The sequence below is a fragment of the Phaenicophaeus curvirostris genome, chromosome 3 (genome assembly GCF_032191515.1).
Source record: "Phaenicophaeus curvirostris isolate KB17595 chromosome 3, BPBGC_Pcur_1.0, whole genome shotgun sequence".
Lineage (NCBI taxonomy): Eukaryota > Metazoa > Chordata > Aves > Cuculiformes > Cuculidae > Phaenicophaeus > Phaenicophaeus curvirostris.
The window spans coordinates 85,081,167-85,108,238 of NC_091394.1; the positions used below are offsets into that span (position 1 = coordinate 85,081,167).

The following is a 27,072-nucleotide window of genomic DNA, read 5'->3' on the forward strand; positions in this document are numbered from 1 at the left end:
ACACATCCTTTTTTCCACATATGTATCTGAAGAGGTAGACCCCTAAGAGGGGCTCTGTGCAGTGCCACCACCACTCTTTAACAGACTGTGGCTGTCACTGCATTTTACCAAACATCCTCTCCCTCCAGTGTATCTCTAATGAGCTACGGCCAGAGCTGCTGGATCCACTTTCTGCACTTAGCTTTAGGCAGTTGCAAGGCACAAGCTGCTCAGATCAGGGCAGGGCTGGACATGCACAGGAATATAGCTGCTGCACTTAGGAAATTTCCAGGCATGCCAGCCAGGTACTTCCTATTTGAAGAAGTTCAGCTGGACAGACAGTGGATTGCAAGCCTTGGATAAAGAATTAAATATTCACCAAAACCCTATTTTGATATTGCGAAACATCCAGTCTAATGAAAACCAAAACTCCAAGTTTCCAGATATGATAGATTCAGAAATTAGCGTTCAGGAATTTGATTTTACAACAAATGCACTGAGGAGACTTACTGAGGCGCATAGTTTCATGCTTTAATATGTAGCCCAGGCCAGGCGGTACTGGAAGGATAATGAAACCAATAAAAAATATTCTTTCATTTTCAATACTTAGAACTTAGGGAGATGATAGTGGGTGAGTCTGAACCTTTGCAGCCACAGAGGGGAAGAGACTATACAGGCTCAGCTTTCAAGCAGCTGTTCTCATCAGAATCAGAAATCTGAACATCTCTTTATCTTGTGCAATCAGAGGGAGTAGCTACATACTTATATCAGGCCACACATTGAGCAGATACTTATGGATTTCTGGGGCTAACATTAAGATCATATTTTTGAAGGCTGTGTCTACAGATGCCTCAGCCTTCTAGAAATAAAGACCTTTTGAACATTACTCCTTTTAATCCCTTCATTTTCTGCATTCATTTTTAAACAGTATAGTTGCAAATAAATTCATCAGAAAATTATACCAGCAGTTAACTATGCCATGGGTCAACCATAAAAAACAGTGCTTCAAAAAAAATTGCACCGTAGATGGTTACAAATAAAAGAAGATTATGACTTACAAGAAACATACAACCCCTCCTCCTGTTAATCTTTTCCATATTTGATGATTGAGCGTGAATTACAGTTCAAAAATATCCCGAGGGATTACTTAATATACCGCCTAATCCAACCACCCACCCCCTGCAAAGTACAGCCTCATGCGGTTTCGCTTCATTAGGAGTTTCTTTGCAGCTCCAATGTCTCGGCTCAGTTTCACCTCCTGCAAACAGGTCTGAGCATGAAGAAATGGATTTTGCGGCCAGAACTGTGCAGAAATATGTTGTTCTGTACGAGCATAATTGCATGAGCTGAGCTAATGGAAAAAACATACTCTGTCTAACTACCTTCTAGGCATGGCTGGAGTTACCCCTTCTGCAATCTAAATGGATGATGTGGTCTTGTATCTCGGGCTTTGCTTGGCATACTTTCCTTTTCTTAACCCTTAGTTCACATAATTACAGCTACATAACAGTTTTGCTCAAACTCCAAAGGTTTACCTCTTCTCCTGTTCAACAACATTTTTTCTGCCATGAAATACTGGTTTATTTCCAATAGACTTTGCCTACCAGTGGGGACGTTATGGCATCTTTTATCCTGAGTTTATACAAAACGTCTTCACTTTGAAAAGTCATCAGACCTGGAATTTCTGAAGATCCTCTATCAAAATATTAATCCTCCCACCAGACTGAGCTCTTTGAACCACAGTATACCAGGCTATGAGCAGGCTGCTCTTATCTGCTACAGAAAATCTGGTGTTGAAAGCTGGCTTTAATGGTTTGGAAAGAGAAATTTCACTAGGAATGAGGGATATGTACATACAATTTAAAGACAGAACAGCTTTACAAACCTGCACCAGCAGCATTCACCTCCTCAAGGGTATCTGCCACAAGATGGCTGGGATAGAAGAGAAATGGCCATAAACTGGAGTTGCAGGTAAACGTGCACAGGGAGACAAAGTGTGGATATGTGAAGAATTATAAAGATCTTAACTAAAGTTCAGTTCTCCTTGACATGCATGAACAACCTCTGCATGGGCAGAAGGCTTCCTCTGAGAGAGCATGAACTTGCTGAGATAGCTTAAAGCTTTATCAGTTGGGCCGTCACACAGGGCACTCCAGATCCTGGATAAGACCAGAAAAGAGCCGTAGGGCAGAGCAGAGTATTACAAGCACCACACAAGATCCTGCTCCTTGGCTGGAGGGCTGACACCCAGACTCCTTTATCTGCTTTCCATATCACTAAACCATTGCTTTCTACACTACCTATGCTCCTTTTCTTCTGTTGGTTTTCTTGCCCTGAGCCAATACCTATGTTCTATCCTGAACATCATCTCTGTAATCTAGCGTAGATACAGTTCCACCTCATTTTGAAGGTCCTGTCTCATATAATATATACAAGTTATGTCAGATTCCAGATCCTGGAAAAGATGTACAAATTTCTTAAATGAAATAGTAGCTCACAAATTGTAACTAGGGACTAAGGTAATAAAATCCTTCAAGAAATTTGACATATGTGTGCTCCAAAAAGAAACACTAGTTTTCAATGCTGCTCTTATCTGCTACAGCAAATCCAATGTTAAAAGCTGGCTGTAAAGCTTTGCAAAGAGATGTTTCACTAGGAATAAGGGATATGTACATAAAATTTAATATACTGATGAACCAATAGTGTAGCTACCAGAAACTGTACCCTCTTCACCAAAATGCACAGCACCAGGTAACACCAGTCCATAGGTGCGGGTAGCCAACGAACACAGCCACAAATACAGCCAGCATACCCCCACAGAACAGAGAAGTCAGGAAACTGCAGAAAAGGCTTGCAGAGGATGGGGTGATGATGACTTCCAAGGGGTTCTGATGCAGGACAGGGTTTGGATGCATCGCAGCATTTGCAAGTCACATCACAATACATACCAGCCTTTGAAGTGTGGTGACCACCCACTAGCAAGAAGTTGTGTCGTGGCTTGGGCTGTTCATACAGCATTTTGAATTCAAGATCAGCAGGATAGACACTGTTACCATAGTGTCTGACTTCCATAAAGCCCTGGATATTCATCTTCCGGAAAAGAAAGCTATAATCTGGAGAGAACAGAAACATTTCAGTTTTGGGGGGGTGGGGAAATTTGTTGAAGAAAAAAATTTCTTAATTTTCATCACCTACAGACGAGGCATAAAAGTTAACTCAAGTGAATACACAACTCATCTTTGCATTTCCAAGCATTTTGGCTGAAGATCATAGAAAAACCTTTGTGAAAGGAAGCTATAAACCCAACTGAATTAGGGCCTTCTGAGTGCCAGGCTGAGCAGGTAAGGATCATGGTAACAGCTTTTTCTGCATCAAAATGCACTCAGTTCTAGGGAAAAAAAAAAATGAGAGCCAACTGGCCTGTTTGGGTTTAGATGTTGCAGAGGAGCTGTTGTGCAGTGAAGGTTTTGGGTCTACATAAATGATCTCTGACTTGAATTTTACATATAATTATTTGAGACTTCTAAAATGACTCCAGTTTGTTTGCAAAGCTCAGTTTATGTTCCTGCTTGTAATTTATCTTCTGCTTTTGATTCCTCACAACATCTGTGTCCTTTTTCCAGACCCCCCTGCATGGTTTTATTCACTAAAGCTTTCAGAGTTTTGTTTTTTGCCCTGAAGTTTTTGCCTTCTAAATTGTTTTTATTATGATGTACACCACACTGAGTGCTCTGGCAGCCTGCGAGGGGTGTTTTCTAAGGAGCATAAATTATGGGCATTAATAAAACAAAGCACGGAGCTTTTGAACATTTGGTTTAAACGTGGAAGGATTCTCTTTCATATGAGAATCATGTTGAGGATTTATTTCTAGAGGGACTTTTTCTGTTATTAAGATCTAACAAAGCAGTATTTTACTGAAGGCTTTTTGTTTTTTCCTTTACCAGCTCTGTCATGGTTATGGCAAGCCCTTCTGCTGTTTCTCATTTCACTGCAAGCTACCTATGTGCATATGAAAGGTACACTGTGCAGGGTTTGCTTTCAAGTTTTCAGTTAGGTGGGGGGAGGGAGAGTGTGGGGGTTTTGTTTGAGCTTTTGTGGAGAGGGGTTAAGGTAACAACAGGGAAACCAAAGGCAAAGTAGTTCTTTAAAATAAATCTGGATGTCCTATCTGTAGACACATGCCAACCAAATATACAAATGATGGCATATTAGTTGGCTGTTTTCACAACTGGGCTAGTGCTAAAAAACAAGGGCACTATAAGCATGAGTTACAACATTTATTTGGACCTCCTTGAAAAGTCTTCCTTTTAGTAGGCTCAGTCCTGCAATATAAGCAATTTAGCTCTCATGAGTAGTCCCATTGACTAAAAGCAGGACCTGGATTTACAGGGTCACCTAAACCAACAGAATAGTTTTGAATGCAACATTTTCCCATAAGTCACTTCCCATTATACCCTTTTGCCACCTGGACTCCATCTCCTTAAATCTGCTTTATTGGTCCCATATGCCTTTATTCAGTGAAGTGCTCGAGCTTTGATGAAATGGAAGGGAGGTAAGCAAGCACCAAACAGCTTTCCTGAACTGGTGCTACAGCCACACTCCCGATTAATGCCTCCTTTCATATGGCTGCATCCCTGCACTAAGCACAGGGAACAGCCTCCCACTTGTAGTTCAAAAACACATTGGCTTTCTCTTCCAAACCCACTTGCAAAATCCATTGCATCTCAGCTGCCTCCATCTTGCAGCTTTGAGTCATTGTCCTTTACACGGTTCAGGTGCCTCTTGCTAAGTACCATTGTTGATGATGCCCCAGCTGTGTGGTGCAGTTAACATGCAGGAGGGAGGGGATGTCATCCAGAGGGACCTGGACAGGCTTGAGAGGTGCGCCCATGTGAAACTCATGAAGTTCAACAAGCCCAAGTACAAGGCCCTGCACCTGGATCAGGGACATCCCAAGCACAAATTCAGGTTGGGCTGAGAATGGACTGAAAGCAGCCCTGAGAAGGACTTGGGGGATGCTGGTTGATGAGAATCTCAACATGACCCAGCAATGTGTGCTTGCAGCCCAGAAAGCCAACTGTATCCTAGGCTGCAGCAAAAGAAGTGTGACCAGCAGGTCAAAGGAGATGATTTTGCCCCGCTACTCTGCTCTGATGAGACCCCACCTGGAATACTGTGGTCAGTGCTGGGACTCCCAAAATAAGAAGGGCATGGAACATTTGGAGTGAATCCGGAGAAGGGCCATGGAGATGATCAGAGGGCTGGAGCATCTCTCCTATGGAGACTAGCTGAGAGAGCTGAGGTTGTTCAGCCTGGTGAAGAGAAGGCTTTGGGGAGACCCAAAAGGCACAAAACAGCTGGTTCTGGATTTGGTTTCTAGCTATTGAGCAAGCTGACTCACCCCACCAAGGTGAACTTCTGGGCTGATGTACAGGAATCCCCAGAAGTGGGGCCAGAGGATCACTGGACTGCCATGTTCAGCAGTACTGGATTAACTAATTGGAGAATCATATCCTAACTAGGAAACAACAGTGGCCACTCCATATATCCTTCCCACAGTGCATCTCCAAGCACCTTCTCCTTTCCATCTGCATTTTAAAATAAGAAATTATGAGGAAATACTTTTGGTGTAGATTTCCTAACAACAATGGCAATTTTTGCACCTGTATGGATTTTTAGCAGCATCTAACCATATTTCAAAGCAGGTATGTGTTAGCTATATAGCTACTTCTAAGTTAAAGATGCAAACTGCTTGGTTACATAATACTCCAGACAAAAAAATAGGGTGTGGCATCCATAAACTTTATAATGTTTGACTTGAACTCAAGTCAATAAACATCTGAAGGCTTTTATGGTTGTTTGTATTTCTCAGTGACAGGAATCAAGGTAGATGCAACCCTATTGTTGTTTTTAATCACTTTCCAGACGTGATACAAAACCAGGAATCTGTTAATTACATCAAACACCAGTGGGGCTGGATTGGCAGCAGCGAGGAGCTCTGAGCTTTTTCCTTGTAACTGCTGTCATTAAAAACTCTGTATGTTTCCTTCCTTGCCGCATGTCTCGCAAGGAGATTTATGGCTGTGTTTTAACCACGCATCAATGAGCCATTCAAGATTTACAACAGCAAATTTGGAGACTTATCTGCAACAGAAATTTCCCACTGATAGGCCATAGTTTATAATAAGTGTTTGCATATTTAATTAGCTGTATTTTGAGCTTAAATACTACAGAGCAGTGGCCTAAATGAAGGAGGCAAGTCAATAGCACCATATCCCTTCCCAGCAGGGTGAAGAGCTAGCAGGACCTGACGAATGAGATCAGATTTCTCAGCAGCATCATACTGCGTACAAGTAGTAGCAAGTAAGTATATAGGAATACCAAGAAATCGATGTTTATTTGCGCGTCCTGAGGTTTTACTTCAGTTCTTGCAGGATCTCTGACCATCAATGCTACTTCTGTCAATCTGTTTTCAACTGGGCTCCCAACTTCCCAGCAGAGACAAGAACCTATACAGTGAATTTAAGCTGGTGATCCCATTGACTTGTTTAGCCACCTTTTACTAAACAAAAGGCTTGAAAGCCATTTCTCCAGGTGTGTGCATGTGGGTTTCATTTTCTGTGGTCCACGTGCACAGGATAGGGCTCTGTGAGGCTGAAACAGGGATGCAATGGAGTAGTGAGGGAATACCAAGGAAGAGGCCCGGGGCAGGTGAGAGCTGAACACATCTATTTTTTTTACATGCCACCTCTTGTTTCTTGGCATTGCGTTTCCTGACAGCTTTGGGCTGCTTTCATGACCTGCATGTCAGGGAATGGGACAGCACAGCAGGGAGTCCCTGTAGAAGGTGTAAAGCAATACAATTTCCTGTTACTAAAGATGCATTTTTTTCTCATGTCTTCTCCCACCTTATTACTTCTCAGCCTACAAAGGCTCAAATCCAGCTAAGGTAGCGTTAGCTTCTCCCTCTCATTTTTTGGCATGTGTTCAAAACATAATCTTCCTCCATGTTTCAAATATTGATATTTGAATTCCATTTGAGCTTTGAGCATTTCCAGTTTAAGTTGTTGTAACCTCTTCTGCAACACATTCACGTAGCCAAATGAGCATATATAACCCAGACATCACAGCAACTTGCCAAGTTGTGTTCACCTGAGTTTCGTGCTTCCATTTGGAATTTGCTGCTATGGATCACAAAACAGCATATGTCAGACTTGATTAACTAAGAGCTGTTGAGCTGACTCAGAAAACTCCAAAGCGCTCTCCATCTCCAGCCTAATTTCAGGTCAAATTTCTTTGATTCATCTCTAAGGTTCAGTAATTCAATTTCTCTAGGTCCATTATTCATAGTAACAGTGCTAATATTCTTATCACCCCTTTTGGCTCAAAAGTTGAAAACACCTCCACGCTCATCCTGCTGCACCTCGTATTATCATCCCATCCATAAATTCGTAACTTCAGAGAGAGAGAAGTATTTACTAGAACAAGCCTAAGGAAGCCTGACCCAAATTAACAGGTGACAGCACCCATCCTTCTTCCACTTTCTCTTCTCACCCCATGGACAGTAATTTCCATAAACTATTCAGTTTATAAACACCTTGGTGCAAACCCAATATTTTGTGTTTTACATAGTGCTCATAGCACCTTCAGAAAACAAGTACTTACAACTAAAGCAAGGTTTTGCTGTTTGAAATATCAGTCCTCATGCATCTTCCAGGAGACTTTCAAAAGTAAGATTAAGCACAAAATGTACTGTAAAAGACAACTTTTCAAGGTTCTTTCCTGCATTATAAAGCACATTATAAAGCACATTTATAGAGCACAATCCCATCTTGTTTTCTTCTCAAGTTACACTCAGGAATTCCTCAAGCACAACAAAAAGCCAACTTATGTATAAACACATGCACAGCAGAAATAAAACAAGTAACCCATTTTTAAAACATTATCAGAACACGTCCTCTCCAGCAGAGTTTCACCCCTCTATTATAAGCTTATTCTTTACCAATAGGTATAAACAGCAGGATCAATGTGAAACTGTGCAAATAAATAAGAGCAGCAATAACATAACTTGCAAAGGGTTCCAAGAAGGTGTTGCCTCTCTTTTGCAAAGCAACAGTCTTCTCTCTCTGATTCCTTATGCTTTTGCCATTCATCTAAGGTTGGAAGTAAGAAGAAATTGTTAAATCAGAGGCTGGGGAGTATGCCAGGCTTCCAAGCCCAGGCTGTGAAAGGCCCCCTCTGTCCGTTGCAGAGTTTTATGGGGACTGCAGGCAGGAGATCTGAGACAACCTTTCAGGCCTGTCTTTATCAGTCAAATCTCCTCTTGCGCTCCAGAGGAGCCCCCTGGAGAGGCTTCAGCCCCCTGGCTGTGCTGGGAGGGGGCTCAGCAGTGTGCACCCCCCGCTAGCCGGACCTCCAGGCTGCCAAACTTTCCCTTGACGCAGCCAGCTGGCTCTCAGGCAGCACCACTCTCCCTGTGCTTGCAGGACTTCTCTTTCTTACACGAGTTGCAATATATGGGAAAATAAGATACCTGTCAGGAGAAGAAATTAAGCCCCTTTCAGTTTTATTACATTCCTTCCATTTTATAGGAAGGCTGTTTCTTTCTCATCTGCTTTGCAAAAGACATTGCAATAATTAACCAATGGAGGCTGCTTTCAGTTCCTTTGGATGAATTGCCTTAGAGAGACTGTGTCTGAAGTAGAAGAGATTAGTACTGTATTTACTAACATGCCACAGGCTCAGTAAGAGAAGGGGGGGGAGAGTAATCCCTCAAAAAAGGCTGTTATAAAACCCACCACAAGTAATCAATATACCCCAACAGGCAGCAATGGAGCAAACCCTTAATGTGAACCAGACGGAATAACATGAAACAATCAGCTTGATGGGTGAAATAGTGATTTGGCAAACGTTCTGACGTTCCTTGCCATGGGATTTCCGGACAGTCATGGTGAAAGTAAGTAAACATGCCTCATCAAAAATAACATTAGCAATAGGCACAGCAGTAAGGCACAGCTGGGTTGTTAATTCAGAAAAGGTAATTCCTTACTTTACCTGACACTAAATCTTAACCTCCATGTGGTGCTACAAAGCAACTTGGACATGAACTTTATGTAGGGTTCACTTCCACCAAAATGCTTCTGAGCTAGAGGTGCAACAATGTGATGGCAGGGTTCACATTTCATGACAAAACCAATAAGTTCCCTGAACGAATCCATATCCATAACAAATGTTTGAGGCAACCATCCAGGAACTGGCACCTTTTGGCTGTCAATCCCATGCTGTATCCATTACACAAAGAAATTCTGTGTTTTGGAGACAGGATTACTCAGGCCTTTCAGGATTACAGGCCTTTCTGAGGAGTTTTGAGCCAAACCAATTTCCTCACCTGGAAAACAAGAATAAGAGGGTTAAAACATGTAAGGGGTTTTAAACATTCACAGTGAAAATGCTAATTGCTATTCTCCCTGTAGCAACCAAATCTTGATTTTTTTTTTTGTTTATACTTCATTAAAGGAACTCCTCCCTTTCCCAGGGAGCGTGAACTGTGCAGAATGGAAAGAAGCAGAAAAGGGATGTCTCATTTTATCAGGAGAGGGATTTGGTCCCTCCAGGAAAAAGAGTTTAATACATAAAATCACTTTATAAATCTTCAGCTCCAGAGCTACTAATCCAGGGTTCCTTCAATGTCTTCAAACTCAGATGATCTCCTAGTGCCCAGCCCTTCTCTCTGATTAGCTGCAAAGAGATGTGAGTTTTTTTGGTGACACCAAACTTTGGGGAGAATTTGAGACAATCCCTTAGACTGGAAATCAACAGCAACAATTATATACAGAAGTTTGGATTTTTGGATAAAACATCAGGGCCCATGGGGAACATTCCTGCATTAAAGTCAGCATTTGATTCCAAAATTTGACATCTCCAAGATGCTAGAGAGCTTTCCAGAAAACAAGACCATCATTCAGTGTGACAGGGGCTTCTAACTGTTACAACATCATCTCCAGCAAGCATTAACACTAAGCTTTAAACACTGGGGTTTGATGCAGCTCCAGGAAAGTGCTTTGCTAAGCTTCGGAGAGGATGTGCTAAATTTGGAACGTTGTCCAAAGAGAACACCAATTATTTTTACCAAAAGTCCATCTAATGTTTTGCAATGACATTAAAGCAGGCAGATATAACAAGGGATGGCAAGCAGCCACTGCCATGAATTATGTTTCATCCCAGCTTCAAGGTCGCTTGTCAAATACAAACAGCAATCAAATAATGAGAAGACACATGGTGCTCAACATGCAGCACAAGGCTGAAGGGAGCTTGCAGTCTGACTGAGGGTCAATCTCCTGCCTTCTACAGGACCTCCCAGATGGTTGTGTGTTTCTCTGCCTCTTGAGGGTCTGATTAAGACAGTGACCAAATGTGTGGCAGAAGACACCAATGTAGGCCAACGGTTCTGCATTTTTTAGTATGTTCATATTTCTGGAACAATTGGCTTTAGCCTGCTCTTACAGTTATCAGCATGGTCACCTAAATGCAAAATACATCACCTGAAACATACTTGAAGTCGCTCAGAGTAGATTTCCACTCCCACTGGTGTACATCCTCTGGTAAGACACTGACTCATGGCTCTACTACTCTGACTCCAGTGTGTCCTATTTATTCAGGTGCTTTCTGCATAGATCCTGGTGCATAGATCTGCACAGATCCTGCATAGACCCTTGTTTCAAATTACATCATCCATCACAACAAGCAGATGGTCTTACAGCACCCTTGCTCCATCTGCTTCCCTTCATCAATATCACACTGCAAACCAAGTCAGAGAGGTGTTCCAGATCAGAAATTTTGAGCCCGCTTGCTCTTCAGATCCATTTTGCAGTGCTCAATGCTGCTGAGAAGAAACGGACATGGTACCACACCCTTGCTGTCCGTAAGCTGCACAGCTGCTCCCTGAGACCGGATGAATCTTCCAGGTGCTGCCAGTGATACCAACAGCAACACAAAGCATGCCAGCATGGTCACTGCATACGAACTCCTGGCCTCTTTATTCATGGAGTGGCATTCAAAACTTCTCTCTGAACAAGATGACCAAGAGATGCCCTTGCAGTAGTGTCTGAGCAGTTTCCAAAATATTGTGACAGTACTCCTTTGCGGTAAAAGACAGAATTATCTTCATTTTCACATGAGACAGAGATATCAACAAACCATTTCCACTAATTTTAGGAGCTTGTCTTAAGACTCCAAGAATCCCAGTTTCTAGAATTCATAGCACTAGACAGCACCACTACGACAGCCTGTAATAGGCACTACCTACTGGATGAGTGCAGCACAGACTCTTTATCTCCAGCTGAAGCCATCAAGACCCAGCAATTCTCCCAATCAGAGCTGTGTGTCGCAAGCTAAGTGCTGAACAGAGAAGTAAAAAATGATCTTTTCTGAAAATTACAGCTGAAATGACCTGGCAGTATCCCGTAACAATTCTGTTTATGAAGACACAGAAACAGGATTCAGGTCTCCAGAAGAAGATCGAGATGATCTCAGCATGACCTGCATGATCTCAGCATCTCCTGCAGCCCCATTCCCCATACAAGACACTGCTTTGAGATTGTCTTGTCATATTTTGATGCCAAGGGACTGAGTAAAGTTGCCCAGATGGTCTTACACCCACTTCAATTGCAGCCTTAATCACATTCTCCAAAGAGAGTACTTTGTGGTTGTTTTTTTTTTTTTACTAAAAGCAATTGAATTCGAAGAACAATTTCTAGTGTGTCACTGATGTGATGCATACTGACTCTTTCATGGTTCAGCAACAGGACTAGAACACACTGGGTGTGCACATGGAAAGAGACTGGCAGCTAACAGCTGTTGCAGATTGCTGTCCTTTTGGTAATGGATCTCTACAGAGGCATAAAACAAGTATTTCAAGCAAACGACTATGAGACTTGTTGCCCAGGAGACTTCTGAACCTTGGTTACAATCCAACTTCTGGAGTGGACCGTGGCTCTAAATGATGTTTTCTAGTCATCTTTGCCCATTGTCCCTTGATGCGCAGCCTCTCCTCCATTCCCTCTCAGATCTTCCCTTGACTTTATTCTCTGTCACTGGTTCCTTGTTCCAGTTCTTGATCCATTTGCTTAGTTCCCCCACTCCCTGGGTTATTTAGGTTGAATTTCTATTTCACATTTGATTCACCTTCATCAGGATCAGTCTAAACCACCAGACCTCACCCTGGAATGGCTGAGCCTGAAGTGCCCGTTCCCTTCTGCTGCCCCTGCTCTGGTGGCAGTGGTTGTGTGAACTGCTTTAGCTGTTGGTCCAAGTGGCACGTCTCACAGAAATTCGCAGTACTTTGACTTCACCATGCTGGAGTCTTTTCTGGAAATTGGGCAAAGACTTCACTATCACGTGGATGGTTTGGCCATTTCTACCTTGCATATCTAGTGAAAAATGAGAGTCTTTTCATTATTCCAGGCAGATGTCATTGGACGATTCAGGGAGCAGTTGCAAAGAGTTGCCAGCCACTGAGCTGAAGAAGTCCAACAGGGAGTCCAAGAGATATAAAGTTGTGCAGAACTGAGAGTTATCCAAAGCCTGTGGCTCGCGCTCAGCTCCCCTGGGAACACACTACGCACACACTGAGCAATGGATTCCAAAATATTAAGAAATAAGCTAACATGTAAGAAAAATAAGGAACTCCTGTTGAATTAAGGAGTTAGGTCATTAATGCTTGTACATATTACATTACTCACACTTGAGAGACAAATAGCTATCTGTTGCCTCACTAACCCACATATTTATTTGAACAAATATTTCTCAAGAAGCAGGGAGAGAGAACCATTTCAACAGAAAAGTTCTGTATTATGGTCTTATCATAACAAGCCACTTCACAGTACGCTGATGTGTATCATATACAAGCATCCATTGTTAAAGGCTATTAAGTGTATCTCATTTTACAGTACTGACATATTCGTTCATTCACAGAGGTCATTAGCTCACAATGGGGCCTCTCATTTCCATACGCCCTGCTGAGGTTTTGCTCTATTTCAGAATCAAATCTTAATATGAGCATTTTGACTCTGAAGGACACAATTGGTGTCATGTAAAGTCAATTTATATAAAAATCCTGTGATTGTTTAAAACAAATTTTATATAAAAAAAACCTACAGTCTCTGAATGGAAAGGACATAGTACGCAATAAGCTCAATTTCACATAGTTATGTTGAATAGAATTTTTAAAAGCCTTTAAAACAAAAAAATATCCAATCCTAAACTGAAAATACTGCTCAGCTGCCTGTTTACAGGTCGGCCTCTAAACATGGTGCTGGATGCGAGCTGCATGTGGAGGTGAATTGCTGCTTACGCTTTGATCAAACAAGTCAGTTATCGCTGCTGGAGAGCCAAAGCAACCCTCAGCCCACTAACCCCTCTTCCCAGCCGGCCCCACCGCACCAGAGCCGTGCTGGGCAGCCAAGGGCAGCACGTCCTCCATCTGGGCAGTCAAAAACAGACAGGAGAAAGTCAAAGTAGGCAGCAGCTCATGAGCAGCCTGCCCTGACCTGCACACACGCGCATTACACTTTAACCACCTCTGTAACTGTCTCACAGGCATGAGCGACTTTGTGATGGCATGTACTGATGCCTTCTGCATAAAACCACTTCCATCTCCTGGTTCTCATTCCGATGGGGGTTGAAACCTCAACATCCTTGAGCAGCTTGTGCCTGAGGCTGTAGAAAAAAACGTGGTAGAAGAAAAGAAAATGGGAGGGAAGGAAAAGGGAAGACACAAGAGTAAGGGGAGGGGTGTGTGGAGAAGAGAAGGAGCCTGATTGCTTATGGGGTGCAAGGTGGCTTTTGTCCGTGCAGTGAATGCAGCTTGTGAGAGCTACGCAACGACTCACTTTCCAGTCTCGCCCTTCCCCAGCCTGGCAAGGCACGGGTACAGCATGAGCAGGCATATGAAATGTTCTGAAGCTCACCTAAACAGCAGACGTAACCAATGAAAAAAAGTAATGCACTGTCAATCACCTTGATATGAACTTGAAAATCTGTACTCAAATAATTCCAAAACTGCTAAATGCGCCCCTACCCCCGATATGCTTCAGTTCGACTTCTCGGTGGGAGATGAGCTATGAAAGGCTAAAGTCTATTCTATACTACCAAAGTTTAAGGCATTTAAAAACTTGAAAAATTTAACAAAACAAGTGACTAGAAGCTCAGCAGGGCCAGTACTGTAAGGTAAAACAGGTCTAGGACTGGTTCTACATGTGTCATAGCTGAAGGAAAACCATGGCCACCTCTTCATTGCTCTCACGGTGTCTCTGGGTCCCGTGCTGAAACCCACACCCAGGCAGACACAGCGAGGCTTGGCACAAGCTGCTCCAGCACCCACAAGAAACAGAGTGTTACTCAGATGAATTTAAACAGCTTTTAAATTATGAGAGAGTCTGAGTCATTCCTCCTTTTCCTGGAAAGGTGAGGAACAGATAACTTCAAGAAGTTTTTTTCCTGAAATTTTTTTTTTTTGAAAAGGGGAAGTCAATCAGGTCTTGAAATGCACTTTCATTCCTAATGTGCTTTCAAGCTTTTTTCCTCTTTTTAGGGTATATTTGCATTTATAAGTTTATCAGTTGCTTGTATTTTACAGTATGATTTTTTTATAAAATATAGGAACATGTGGAAAATCATAAGTGCATTTTCAGAATGAAATGCTTTATGTTAACACTCTCCTGAAATTCAATTATGTGGACAAAAGTAAAATAGAAAAGAATAGAGTAGTAATAATAATAAAAAAATTAAAACACCTATTGACCTGAAATGACCTGTGGAGTAATTTTTTGAAGAGAGTTTCTTTTGCCCTTTATTGTTGAGACCATTCCTTTTTATTTTTAACACAGCAAAGAAAAAAAAAAGTCACATCAGCCAGTCACATAAGCTCATCTCACTCCAGCCATCCAGAATTTCCAAAATTAATCCAACACAAAACATTCACGCAACCAATTTGCAACAAAATTAAGACTCCCAAAGAGGCGCAGATGTAAAAACTGGAATTCACCCTATCACGTTGTTTTCTTAAAATGAAGTTGCAAGGAGCAGTGGTGCCAAATGAACAGGCTGCTGCAGCCAAAGAGGGTTTTGTTCCTGCTTGCGCCTCCCTCCCTCCCTCTCCCCACTCCACCCTCTCCTCCACCAACCGGGCATCAGCCTGGCTGCCTGCTCAGCCTCTGCCCAAAAGCATCAGCTCACTAACACAGCACGAGTTAGTCACATTCTATTTGCAGGTTAGAAGAATTCTAATTCACAGGTTGTAACCAGGCCCCAGAAGAGCCTCCTTAGTACCCATGAAGTCCAACTTGGAAATACGGGTTCAGGAGCTGGAGGAGAAACAACTCCTCGCTGGAGCAGTGGCAAGCTGTTAAGGCAGCCCAAAACACACCCATGCAGTTTCACTTTGAATCAGAAATGAAAAAAAACTAGTTAAATATGCTTTCAATTTCTGCTGTCACTTTATGATGTTTACTACATTCTACACACTACACTCAGTGAACTATTTTTCAAAAAAATACGAAGCCTTTCAAATGAAATTGTGACTCATCTATGTCAACAAAGGTTATTAACACTGTAGATTTATCTGGCAAAATGAACAGTAAAAGAAAACCTTAGAAATGTGTTCAGAAAAAACTGTCTTTATGATAGCAAATGACTATGGAATAATGCAGACTTTAAATATTAGCTGCTGTGGCTAAATGCATATGCAAACACTCAGATATTATTATTGCTATTTGAAATTATAAAACCAGGAAACAAATATTGCAATATATTCTGCTCTTTAATATCTTCATCACTGATACAGACAGCGAAATTGAGTGCACCCTCAGCAAGTTTGCAAATGACACCAAGCTGAGTGGTGCAGTTGCCACACCAGAAGGATGGGATGTCATCCAGAGGGACCTGGACAGGCTGGAGAAGTGGGCCTGGGAGAACCTCACGAGGTTCAACAAAGCCAAGTGCAAGGTCCTACACATGGTTTGGGGCAATCCCCGTTTTCAGTACACAGTGGGGGATGATGTGATTGAGCGCTGCCCTGCAGAGAAGGACTCAGGGTGCTGGTTGATGAGAAGCTCAAAATGAGCCAGCGATGTGCGCTCACAGCCCAGAAGGTCAACTGTATCCTGGGCTGCATCAAAAGAAGTGTGGCCAGGAGGTCGAGGGAGGTGGTTCTGCCCCTCTGTGCCTCTCTGGTGAGACCTCATCTGGAGTACTGTGTTCAGTTCTGGAATCCTCAACATAAGAAGGATATGGAGCTGTTGGAACAGGTCCAGAGGAGGCTAGAAAGATGATCAGAGGAATGGAGCACCTCTGCTACATGAGGACAGGGTGAGGGAGTTGGGCTTGTTCAGCCTGGAGAAGAGAAGGCTTCAGGGAGGCCTTATAGGGACCTTCCAGTACCTGAAGGGGGGCTACAAGAAAGCTGGAGAGGGACTGTTCACAAAGGCTTATAGTGACAGGACTGGGGGCAATGGACATAAACCGGAGAGGGGCAGATTTAGACTAGATATACGGAAGGATTTCTTCACCATGAGGGTGATGAAGCACTGGCACAGGTTGCTCAGGGAAATTTTGGATGCCCCATCCCTGGAGGTGTTCAAGGCCAGGTTGGATGGGGTCTTGAACAGCCTGATCTAGTGGGAGGTGTCCCAGCCCATGGCAGAGGGGTTGGAACTAGATGATCTTTAAGGTCCCCTCTAATCCAAACTATTCTATGATTCTATAAAATGTATTTTTTAGGCATATACAAAAATATAAACCTATAGCACCAATTAAATCTCATACAAAACATTTCTGTTTATCTTGTGCTTTTAAAGGGCCCTTGTGCAATATATAAATGCTCCATTAAAAAGCAGGTTCTTAATTTTCTGTCAGTAAACTATCTTAAGAAACTGAAAATATTGATGTGACTAAAAATCCCTTACATTAAAATGTAAAAAAAAATCAAATTTGTTTGAATATGAGATCAAGTAAAACTAAACAGCTTTTATATCCTAAAAAGCTAGACAGTGTAAGACACCGTGTTATAATTGATATGAACGCTAACGCCAGCCAGAGCACTTTATGGGGGAGCACAATTAACAATAGAAAGATGGTACCAGCTCACCCAAAATTCAAGGAAGTTGCATCCTGCTGTACTTCCTCCACAGTGCCAGGACAGACTGACAGTGCCTGGAAGCAAACCAATCAAACCTGAAATGAATGTTTACTTTGCAGACCTAAGGACAGAAGCTATATTCTAATTAGACACTTGAGCATATCTACAAATCTTAGGGCAGCAGTTACTCTGTGGACATTTTATACTATAATTATGCTGAGAAACAAAGTAAAAAAGCAAGATAAACTAGAAGTCTTCATTAAAAATGCATATAGGTCTTTTAATATTACATATTTATCCTACACTTACGTGCATTAGAATGTTTATAATGAACAAAAAGGAATTAATTTTAAACTGTCTCAAAATAAATCCTCCAGACTTTGACCTCTTTGTGCATTTTCAACAACATATACATTTCTAATTTACAGGTGTAATGCACACTCTTCCAGTATTTAGAAACTACCCCACCTAGATCAACTTTTTTCTCCTCTTGTTTCAAGAAGAGCGCACTACAAACCATAAGTTTTAACCAAACTCGAAACGCAGACCAAAATCACCTGCATAGGTTACAGCCAGCCTGCGAGGTTTGAAGGTGGCGAGGACAGAAAGCTCAATCCACCGTACAAATACAAAGCTTTAACTTTAATTGATTTCAGGTCACAGCCTGGAAAGAGTCATTGATTTTTTAGTAGAAGAAAACCCCAAGCTAAGCCGCAATCGGTCAGATCTTTGGCAGGCAAAGACCTCGGTTCCCTCAGCCTCTCAGAAGTGTCCATCACATCCAGGAAGCCACCACGGTCATCGACAAAAGTAGATGAAAGAATCCATGAAAACAAATGATAGCAGCAAGGTCCCTGCACCGTGGCAGGGTGAAGCACCCCTATAAACAGCCCCTGCAGACATTTGCCAATCTGCTGCTTACAAACTGACAAGAGCTTTCACATCACCATTAGGTGCCTGTTATTTTCCATCTCAGCATTCAACAGAAATATTTTTTCTTTCACATAAAGCTAATCCTTTCCTTCCCACAGGAAGTATAAAGAACAACTGATAGACATTCTTTGTTGTAGCAATATTTTAGGTACTGAGAAGGAAGAGTTCCTTCCTCAGACTTCTTTTATTCTAGATCGGGAATACTCTGTTCCCTTAATTTCTTTCTTTGTGGGCAATGTTACCTATTGTTTCCATTTAAGGGAATCTGCTCATCTATATCCGAAGATGTGTTGCCCAAAAATCACTAGCACTTGATAGAATAATGACTTTCAGATCTAATATAAAAAATTCCTGCTAACCCTTAAAGAAGTTTTGCTTTTTGCAATAGTATCAAGTTGCTCACCTCTGCAACCAGATGGTTTTTGTCCTCACCGTCTCCTGCAAGATGTGGGAATGGCTTGCTTTTCACACACTTCATTTTTCCTCAAGCTGGGTATTTCACATTCACTCTTACTGGGTTTTATCTTGCTTCTTTTGGCTCACCTGTGCAGTCTGCCCAATTATTCTGACTTCTAAGCCCATCTACTAGCTTATGAGCACTGCCTATGTGGTACCCCACTGACCTCAAACTTACTTTGTATTCCACCAAATAAATTAAGATATTCTGAACGAGGACCATAAAATAACCTCAGAAACTGCACTGGAGAAAACTTATTTTACCTCCAATTTTCTATTAATGGCATCTTTGCCATATTCCCTTAGCATATATAGTCAATAGTTCACTTAAAAGTCATACAGCCAAATATGATGCTTAAGTTACTATGTCACAGTTGCGCCTCAGTTCTGTGCCCGTATCACCAAACAATATATTTCCCCTCAGCATAAGAGCATAAATCCACATCTCCAAAAGTAGAAACTACACCAGACTAAATTACCCATGACCTCATTTTTAAAATATAAATGCATCCGCCTTCACTTTCCCAAACAATGCCAGCTTTTGTTGCTTATTAGGCCACAAACACCTTTGACACCGTTACCTCACTACTTAGCCAAGGGAAAATACTTAAAAATATTTCCATCGAGCTGTTACTATAGCCTCCCAACCTCTCCCTGCGACTCACAGCTCATGCTGCTAATGTAACAGCTCACTGGCTCAAGAGGGGTGATCGCTGAGCCGCACACACGGCTGGCCTACCCAACCCATGCTCAGTACCTCATTCTACCCACACTCGGGTGTGTTCCTGTTGCACCTTTAGCTCATCTAAGCTATAAGAGCACAGAGTCATCACTAGAGAGGAAATGAATCACACTAAGGTGGACTTCACCTAATCTGAATAGCTGCTGGCATGGTAGTGGATAGGAAGAGGCTGCAATGCTGCCTAGGTCCATCATGTCTAGATCCAGCACAAACATATTCTAACATGTTCAGAATGCAACAATGAGAACAACTATCCATGCAGATTTAAGAGAAATAGTATTTAAATAATAAAGTAAGTACACGTGTATTACAAAATACCTATCGCCTTTCCAGTCTACCGTTAATTTGTTATTACAAAAACTACAGGATTCAACAGCAGGTATACAATATAAAAGTATTTATTAACTTTCATGAAACAGAATATGGCTTTAAAAAGTCTTCCTGGGTCCCTGTTGAACTGTCTCTCTTTGCCCTAAAAAGGAGAATCAGCCTCACAAGAACCTGAGAAAAATTTAAAAAAATATTTAACCCAAATACACCCATCTTCTAGAAAGCTGCATGTAAACTCTGGGCAACCGAAGTCAACCAGTGCATGGAAACAAAGCCCTTGCCTCTACATACAAGTAAAGAAAGCACATGAAAATTGGCAGAGATGATTACTCTCTACTATCAAAACTTCTAAAACCTTAAGTTTTTAAATAAAGCATGCGCTGGGTGTAAATAGAGCACTGCATAAAACACAGCTAAAAACAAATTAAATGCATTTACCATTTAAAGTCCCAGACCTGGGTTAATCTCTAGGATATTTCTCCTGTGGATTCATGAGCTGATCATACAGAATGCTTCCAAAAAAGCCACCCCTCAAAAGCAGGAGGAAATAGATATTTTTCGATCTTCTAAATTTTAAGCCTTTCAAAAAAAATTTTTTTAATTTTAGCAAAGCCAGCTTTCAGAAGCATATTCCAATGTCAAGCCTGAAGAAAAAATTCTACCTCTGTCAAAATAATTCGCAAACTTTATTGGATTTTTAAAAGCCTGATTACAGGACAAAGCATGCATTAAGCATTTTGCTAAAATTCAAAAAACATAATTGCAGAATATCATTATAGTCAAAGGGTCATGTTTAGAATAAATACCTGCAGCTTAAAAGCAAAATGGATTTATTTAAGAGTTTTAGTATCTGAGAAAGGCAAATTCTGACATTACATTGCAATGGTTAAAGCAAGAAACAGCTCAATGAAGACTACAGAAAATCCGTCTTCTCAGGAGGTCTACACTGGTTATACAATACCACTCTGGAAACAGCACTTCACCAAAGGTCTGGCAATTGGTTTCTGCTTGAAACACAGTCTGCCTCATAACATTCTTCAAAGAATTAAACCATAATTGACTCTGGCAGTACACATGGTCAGCATGATGTGCAGGGGGTTGCCAGTGGACATGGGGCCCTTACATAAAGGGCTGTTTTCTTTGTTTAAAATGGAAAAAAGAGTGGGAGGTGTGGAGAACAGTGAAATACAAAATGACTCAGAATCATAAAACATATTTTCTGAATCAGATTATTTCAACAACCACATACGCAAACAGAAGGCTTCAAACGAGGATGGTGGTAGAGCTTCTGAATTGCTAAAGCAATTCACATATTCTTATTTCCATAAAAAAAGATAAAGGCTATAGTTATATACATCCTTCCAAGTATTCAGAGAATATTGCAAGTTGAACTCCAGAGAAGCCATCGGTATCAGTCTGAAAGTGATGGGGAACGAATTGATCGTGCACTGGCTGGACTGTTAGAGAAAGCAAAGGGATCCTTTTCCTTTTCTTTACTGTCATGTTTATGTTTATGCTTATGCTTATGCTTGTGTTTCTTCTTCTTTTTCTTGTGCTCGTGGTGGTGATGGTGATGGTGATCACTATGTTTTGAGGAGTTTGACTCTTTACTAAAGACAGACAGCGGAGCTGCTGAGACAGGGTGCATGTTCACCTCTCCCGAAGATTGTTCTTTACCTGAAAAAATAGATACGGTAGGATTAATAAATGTTTAACTTGCATTGCTTTCAAACATGAAATTCTGAAACATTAGATCAAATCTACATTATCATTTAAACATACAAACACGGTGTCTGTTACCATATTTGTACCATTAGCTTTTTAGTTTTTTTCAGAAAAGCCTCCAAACGTGCCATTAGTGCTCCTGTACTAGTCACAGTTCTTCCAGAGGAACTCCTTCCTCCCTCAAAAGCATAAATCTATCCCAGACAATGAGGAATTGTAAAGAGCTTAGAAACTGCACATTATACTAGGTTCCAGAAATTCATTTTTAAATAGAGTAGAAAGGCCACTATACTACAAATAATGAAAATGTAACTGTTTCTGAAAACTATGATATAAAGTACAGGACTGGCATACATTAAAGGATAGTTTTGTGATGTGAATTCCTTTTATCAGGAGCTAAAGCTCCCTGCAAGAACATACCAACCTTTTGATACTCAACACAAAAATTAAGTTGTTTTTTTCCAAAAATCGCATCTTACAACGAATTTAGCCTATCTAAAATATTATGAAAACCTTTGTTTGTAAACAAAAAGCAAATGCCAAGAAAGACAATCCCAGCATCTTTATTAGTATATATTTCACAAACACACTAGAACTGCTTATATATTAAGCGTGCCATCTGAATCAGAGGAGAGAAAAAACTGATCCATGACCTTCTCAATTTCTGAACCACTTTCTCATTCTCCTTTTGGCTTATTTATTATTTCACACAAACTGCAATGGCTTCAATAGTAGGGATTAAAGGGCAGCAATCTGAAAGTAACATTGTTAACAGGAGGAAAACTTGGAAGGCAGAAAAACTCAAATTCCTTTAGGCAGAAATTGAATCAAATCACTGGGTTGCAAGAATGTGCTTTAACTACCAGACAAATGGCGAAAAGCACCATCACATTTTAAAGGCAACTACTCCTTTAAGTCTCTCTTAAAATGGATTTTCTTTACAGCTGCTTTAAGTGGGTGTGCTTCCCCCTCCAGTTTTCAGTGAAAATATCTCTGTTGAATAACAAGGAATTACATTATATACTTTGTAATTATCTTTTTCTGCATATTTGAATTTTTTTTTCCTCCAATATATCTTTTTGTTTGCTTGGTTGGTTTTGTATTTTAAAGACAAGAATGACTTGTCTATGGTAACGATTCCTGGAAGTTTGAAGAGCCAGCTCCCTGCAGGATGACAAACAAGCATTGAGAAAGATTTCCATGCAATCTTTCTATCCTTATCCAAAAGAGTAAGAACTGATTTGATCAAGTGCATATATAGGACAGTTTCTAGACAGCACAGCTGTTCTAGTTTTTGGTTTTGTTTTTAAATATGGCTGGAAAAAACAAAGTTGACATCTGGAAGCAGTGTTTAGAAGTCAGAATGGAAATGCAAAATATTTTTACAGTGAGGATAATCAATGACTTCCTATGGGACACGGTGGAATCTCTATTGCTTAAGTCTTAGTGAAAGTGATCTTCTAGAAATACATTTGAGCTCAACTGCAAGATGAGAATATGGTGCAATATAAAATTCTGCTAATGTTATGAAGGAGGCTAGACTAGAGTCACAGCAGTTTCTAGTAGACGTAAAATATCTAATATGCAAATATTTGCAAAAACTTCAATTCTTAATTCAGCACAATTATGCAGTAGTAAGCACATGTTATCAATTCAAAGTTTTATTGTTAGAACTCACAATGGCTTTACATATTTGTGTATATTATGGCTGATTGAAAACACACACAAATTTAAACTTCCGCTTGCTGACTTCAGTGCACAGTTATGACAACTCTTCTACATTGTTACCAGGGGCAAAGTCTTGGCAGTGCAGACAGCATGCAGTGTACTGTATTTGCTGCAAAAAGGTTCAGGACTGCTTTACAACTTAACTATTTCTAATTATACTTCTCTTAAGGGACTTTTACCTGTACCCAAACGTATCTCCTAAACGCATCCCTGTAGCCTGAGTTCATTCCTCTGAAGCATACAGCTTTTAGACAGGTAATAATTTTCTTCGGCAGCTGCAAGCATGCAAACCCAGCCATTAAACAGAAGACAGAATGGCAGAAAAAGTAGCATATCTAACCCACGCCATTAGAAAAGGAATGATTGGAGGCTGTGCCTCAGAAAACCAAAGCACGCAGTATTTGACACCTTTAAAATAAGCCACAGTAATTAAAGCTGAACTGTGGCAGTGACACAAATACAGCTTCTAGTAACACAGAAAGCCTGATGACCGATCAGTGTTCGTGAATACATCAGTTTATCTAAGGTATGGAACACATTCTTATGTATTTTCAAGCTACCAGCACATTATGCATTAGGCAAACTACAGTCAACCTAAAGAAAAACCCAAAAAACCAAACACTAAACCAAAAAAGCCACACATGACAGAAATCTTTAAACCTTTACAGCTCCATTAGTTCCAAATTGTGAAGTTACTTTTACATGGAAACTGAGCCTGTACGTCTAGACACTACATTTGTAACAACCTCAAACTAAAGCTAAGCCTCTGAGCTTTAAAAATTTTAACCCATGATAATCAGGATAAGGACCTGCGCTTAAGTCTGCAGCGATGCTGTAGCAATAGTATCAAGTACCAGCGGAGACCAAGGATACAATCAAACAGACCCTCTTGACACTGTGGCAACACCTGCCACTTGTGCAAATTTCCTACTTCTTACTGAACTACCATCCCTGCTAAGGCAAGAGTCTGCATTATCACTTCTTCACTTATTTCAGGTAGGTCATTACAAAAATCTGTTCTTTAAAGCAGTTAAACACTGTCAACTGGAGCAAGTTAGGCAGCAAATACAACAGTAGCTTAAGTCAACAGGACTGAAGGGCTGGTGATGAGCATCTAGAAACTGAAAAAGGCAGGAATATCTTCACAAAGCAGGGAAATGGGACCTAACTGACTCAAGGGTTACTGATGCTTAAAGAGACAGTCAGCATCAGTAATATGGCACAAAAGTCAACAAGAAATGAAAGAATGTCATTACAAAAATGTACTATTACTGAGCCAGTACCAAGAGTACACATGCACTTTCTTCATAGAGGTCAAGAAATACCTATAATCTGCTGGTTTTTTAAATGCAAAAATAACAACTGTTCAGAAAATTTCTTCCTGCTGTTAAAGAGTGTTTGAAATCGGGTTACACATCCATTGATCCTAGATGATAGCTCATAAAGGATGCACACAGACTACTGAACTCAGTTTCCTGTAAAACAGACTTGTAAAACCTCTATAAAAATTTTTACAGACTTGTACCTACAAAATTCACTGTTAAACTTGCAGAATGCTTTTTCTTCATTAAGTTCTTTTTAATTAATATCTACTTAATGCCCATGCCAGGGCCTTGTCAAACTAGGAAAGCCAGGCTAAATAGGAATTGCTTTACAGGGAATTAATATCTTCCTCATATCAATAAGGGTAGCAGGACTGCTGGCAAGGAGGCATGGAGCACTCCCTCTTCCTGCAGGGAACCCACTTCCTCCTGGCAGAGGCAGCAGTACTGGAACCTGCGTTTCTCAAATCACAGAAACACACAGTAAGTGGAGGGTGAGCCCAGGAGCTCGCTTCTGAAGTGGTTAGTAGCATTCCTTGGAAGAAAATGCACATACATGTGTCTATCCACTTGGATATCTTTCTGTTTGAGATGTGGAGATTCCAGTGTAGTTACTGGCTTTGTGGTGTTCCAGCTAGCTAGACAGGTGTTTAAAATTAGACTGGATTACTACCCCATGGAAGAAAGATCAGAAAACTTTTGCAAACCTTGTCACAGGGACTGATACAAATGCTGTAGATATTGTAAGAGAGAATGAAATATGAAAACACCGATCTCAGTTTAGTTTTAGAATGAAAGGGGTTTAGATCTACATAAGCTCTGAAGTAACATTTTCCGTCATAACAAAAATCACTGTCAGATAATGATAACATCCTGTTCATCCATTATCTTGGGTATGTTTTCTTCGATGCATGAACACTGAATAATGCTGTCAGATACAGTGCTTTACCTATTTTTGTTTTTATTCCTGAAATTTACAGTTTGGGAATGCATAACTCAAGATTTTAACATGCTAACAAGATTTTATAAGATCTTCCATATGGTCTCTCCTATACTTCTGATTTTGTGTGAGGAGTATAGGACACAACAGACTTCCAGTCTCCATTTCTTTGCATGCAAAATCTATTTAAAACAGCTGGACTTCTCCAAATTGACACTTGTGAAAAATGATCCCATTTGCACCCGGATTTATTCAAATGTCAGCAAGGAAGAAACCAACTTCACAAAGCATAGCAAAGGGAAGGCCTGTGGGTCCAGTGTTCCAGCTGAGGACTGACGGGTGCTCCAGAACCTGATACTGACCACCTCTGGGAAGAAAGGGACTTCTTCAACACAAGCATGCAAACACTTAATGTGTTTATCCCAAAGAAAGCTTGCTAATGAAAAAAATAATGTGCTTTCTTTGCCTAGCAGTCAAACTGCAGCTCTGGCAAGCATTTTCTCTAAAGTTTACACTAAAAAACCTGAACAGAACTTGAAAACCATTTGACAATTATCTTGTTTTTCCTTATTTCTACTTTTCTTTTTTTAGTATTATCCTGGAAACATCCAAAACACATTATTTCTTAATTTTATGGTGTTTATACATCTGTGGAACCACCAACGAAACATATACAGAAAGTTACCACGCATAAATAATTCCAGTCTCCCACTAGTTCCCATTTACACTTGACTTCATATTTTTAGTGGGATTTACATGCAGATTGATGTAAAAGGACTGTAAAGATGAGCTGGTGATTTAACTAAAACCTACTTCTAACTAATAACTGTTTAATTAATGTCCTCATTTGGCTTTCATTTCACAAGTATATTGATTTGTCCTTACATTAAAATAAGAGCCTAACTATGGTGCTATTTCACTATATTTACTTTAACATCCCCAAAAATCCTACAATACCCCCTACTCTAGAGAAAAAGAACATTTAAATCAGTATGTCAATTCAGAATTCTTTGTCCCTCTAGCAGTTTCAGGTAGTTCGCTTGAAAAAATAGTTGCTACCCTTATTTATCTTCTAAGTTTGAGAGTGATGCTTATTTTCTCAGTCACAGCTACAATATTATGTTGTTTTCATTAAATCATGTAGTTGAGATACTGCAGCCACAGAGTGATGCAATTCTCATTTATGCTGTCACTTTACCTGCAGGGCTTAAGTTTGTATTAAAGTTGTTTTCATGCACCTGAGAATAAAACACTTGAAAACACTCTTTGCTGGGAAGCATACAATCAACCACATAATGTTTCTGGAAGGCAAAAATACCTACGGGACCTCAAAGGCTGTGAGTTATCAGCTTGCAGGCAGTTATATTTTAGGTAATAAAGTCAACATGTGTAATAGATACTATCAAATACTATATTAATATTACATGCCATTAAAGGATAGTCAAACAGAACAGTTCTAAGAGCTTTTCCCTAATTAAAAAGTAAAACAAAACCCCGTAATTGTCAGTGGTGTCCCCATACCCAAGAAAAGTTCATTTGTTTGTGTGGTGATGTTTCAAAAACCTTTTCTGACAGGGAGCCACTAACTAATGGCTGAACAGGTTGTTCAGATATGTAGTGGAGGCCCCATACCTGGAAACATTCAAGGTCAGGTTGCATGGGGCTCTGACCAATCTGATCTGAAGATGTCCCTGCTCCTGCAGGATGGTTGGACTAGGTGACACACAAAGGTCTCTTACAACCCAAAGCATTTCATGATTCTATGATGCTGACTTTGATGTAC

At 40.7% G+C, this 27,072-nt stretch overlaps 1 protein-coding gene across 1 annotated transcript in view; it reads right to left on the reverse strand.

The window, feature by feature from the left end:
- Positions 1-20,247: 20,247 nt before the first annotated feature.
- The window catches only part of TAF2 (TATA-box binding protein associated factor 2), a 61,368-nt gene continuing 54,543 nt past the window's right edge, over positions 20,248-27,072 (reverse strand). Inside the window, exon 26 of the mRNA XM_069854584.1 lies at positions 20,248-21,251. Coding sequence (XP_069710685.1) covers positions 20,986-21,251 — 266 coding nt within the window. The 3' untranslated portion in view covers positions 20,248-20,985. The remainder of the gene's footprint in view (positions 21,252-27,072) is intronic.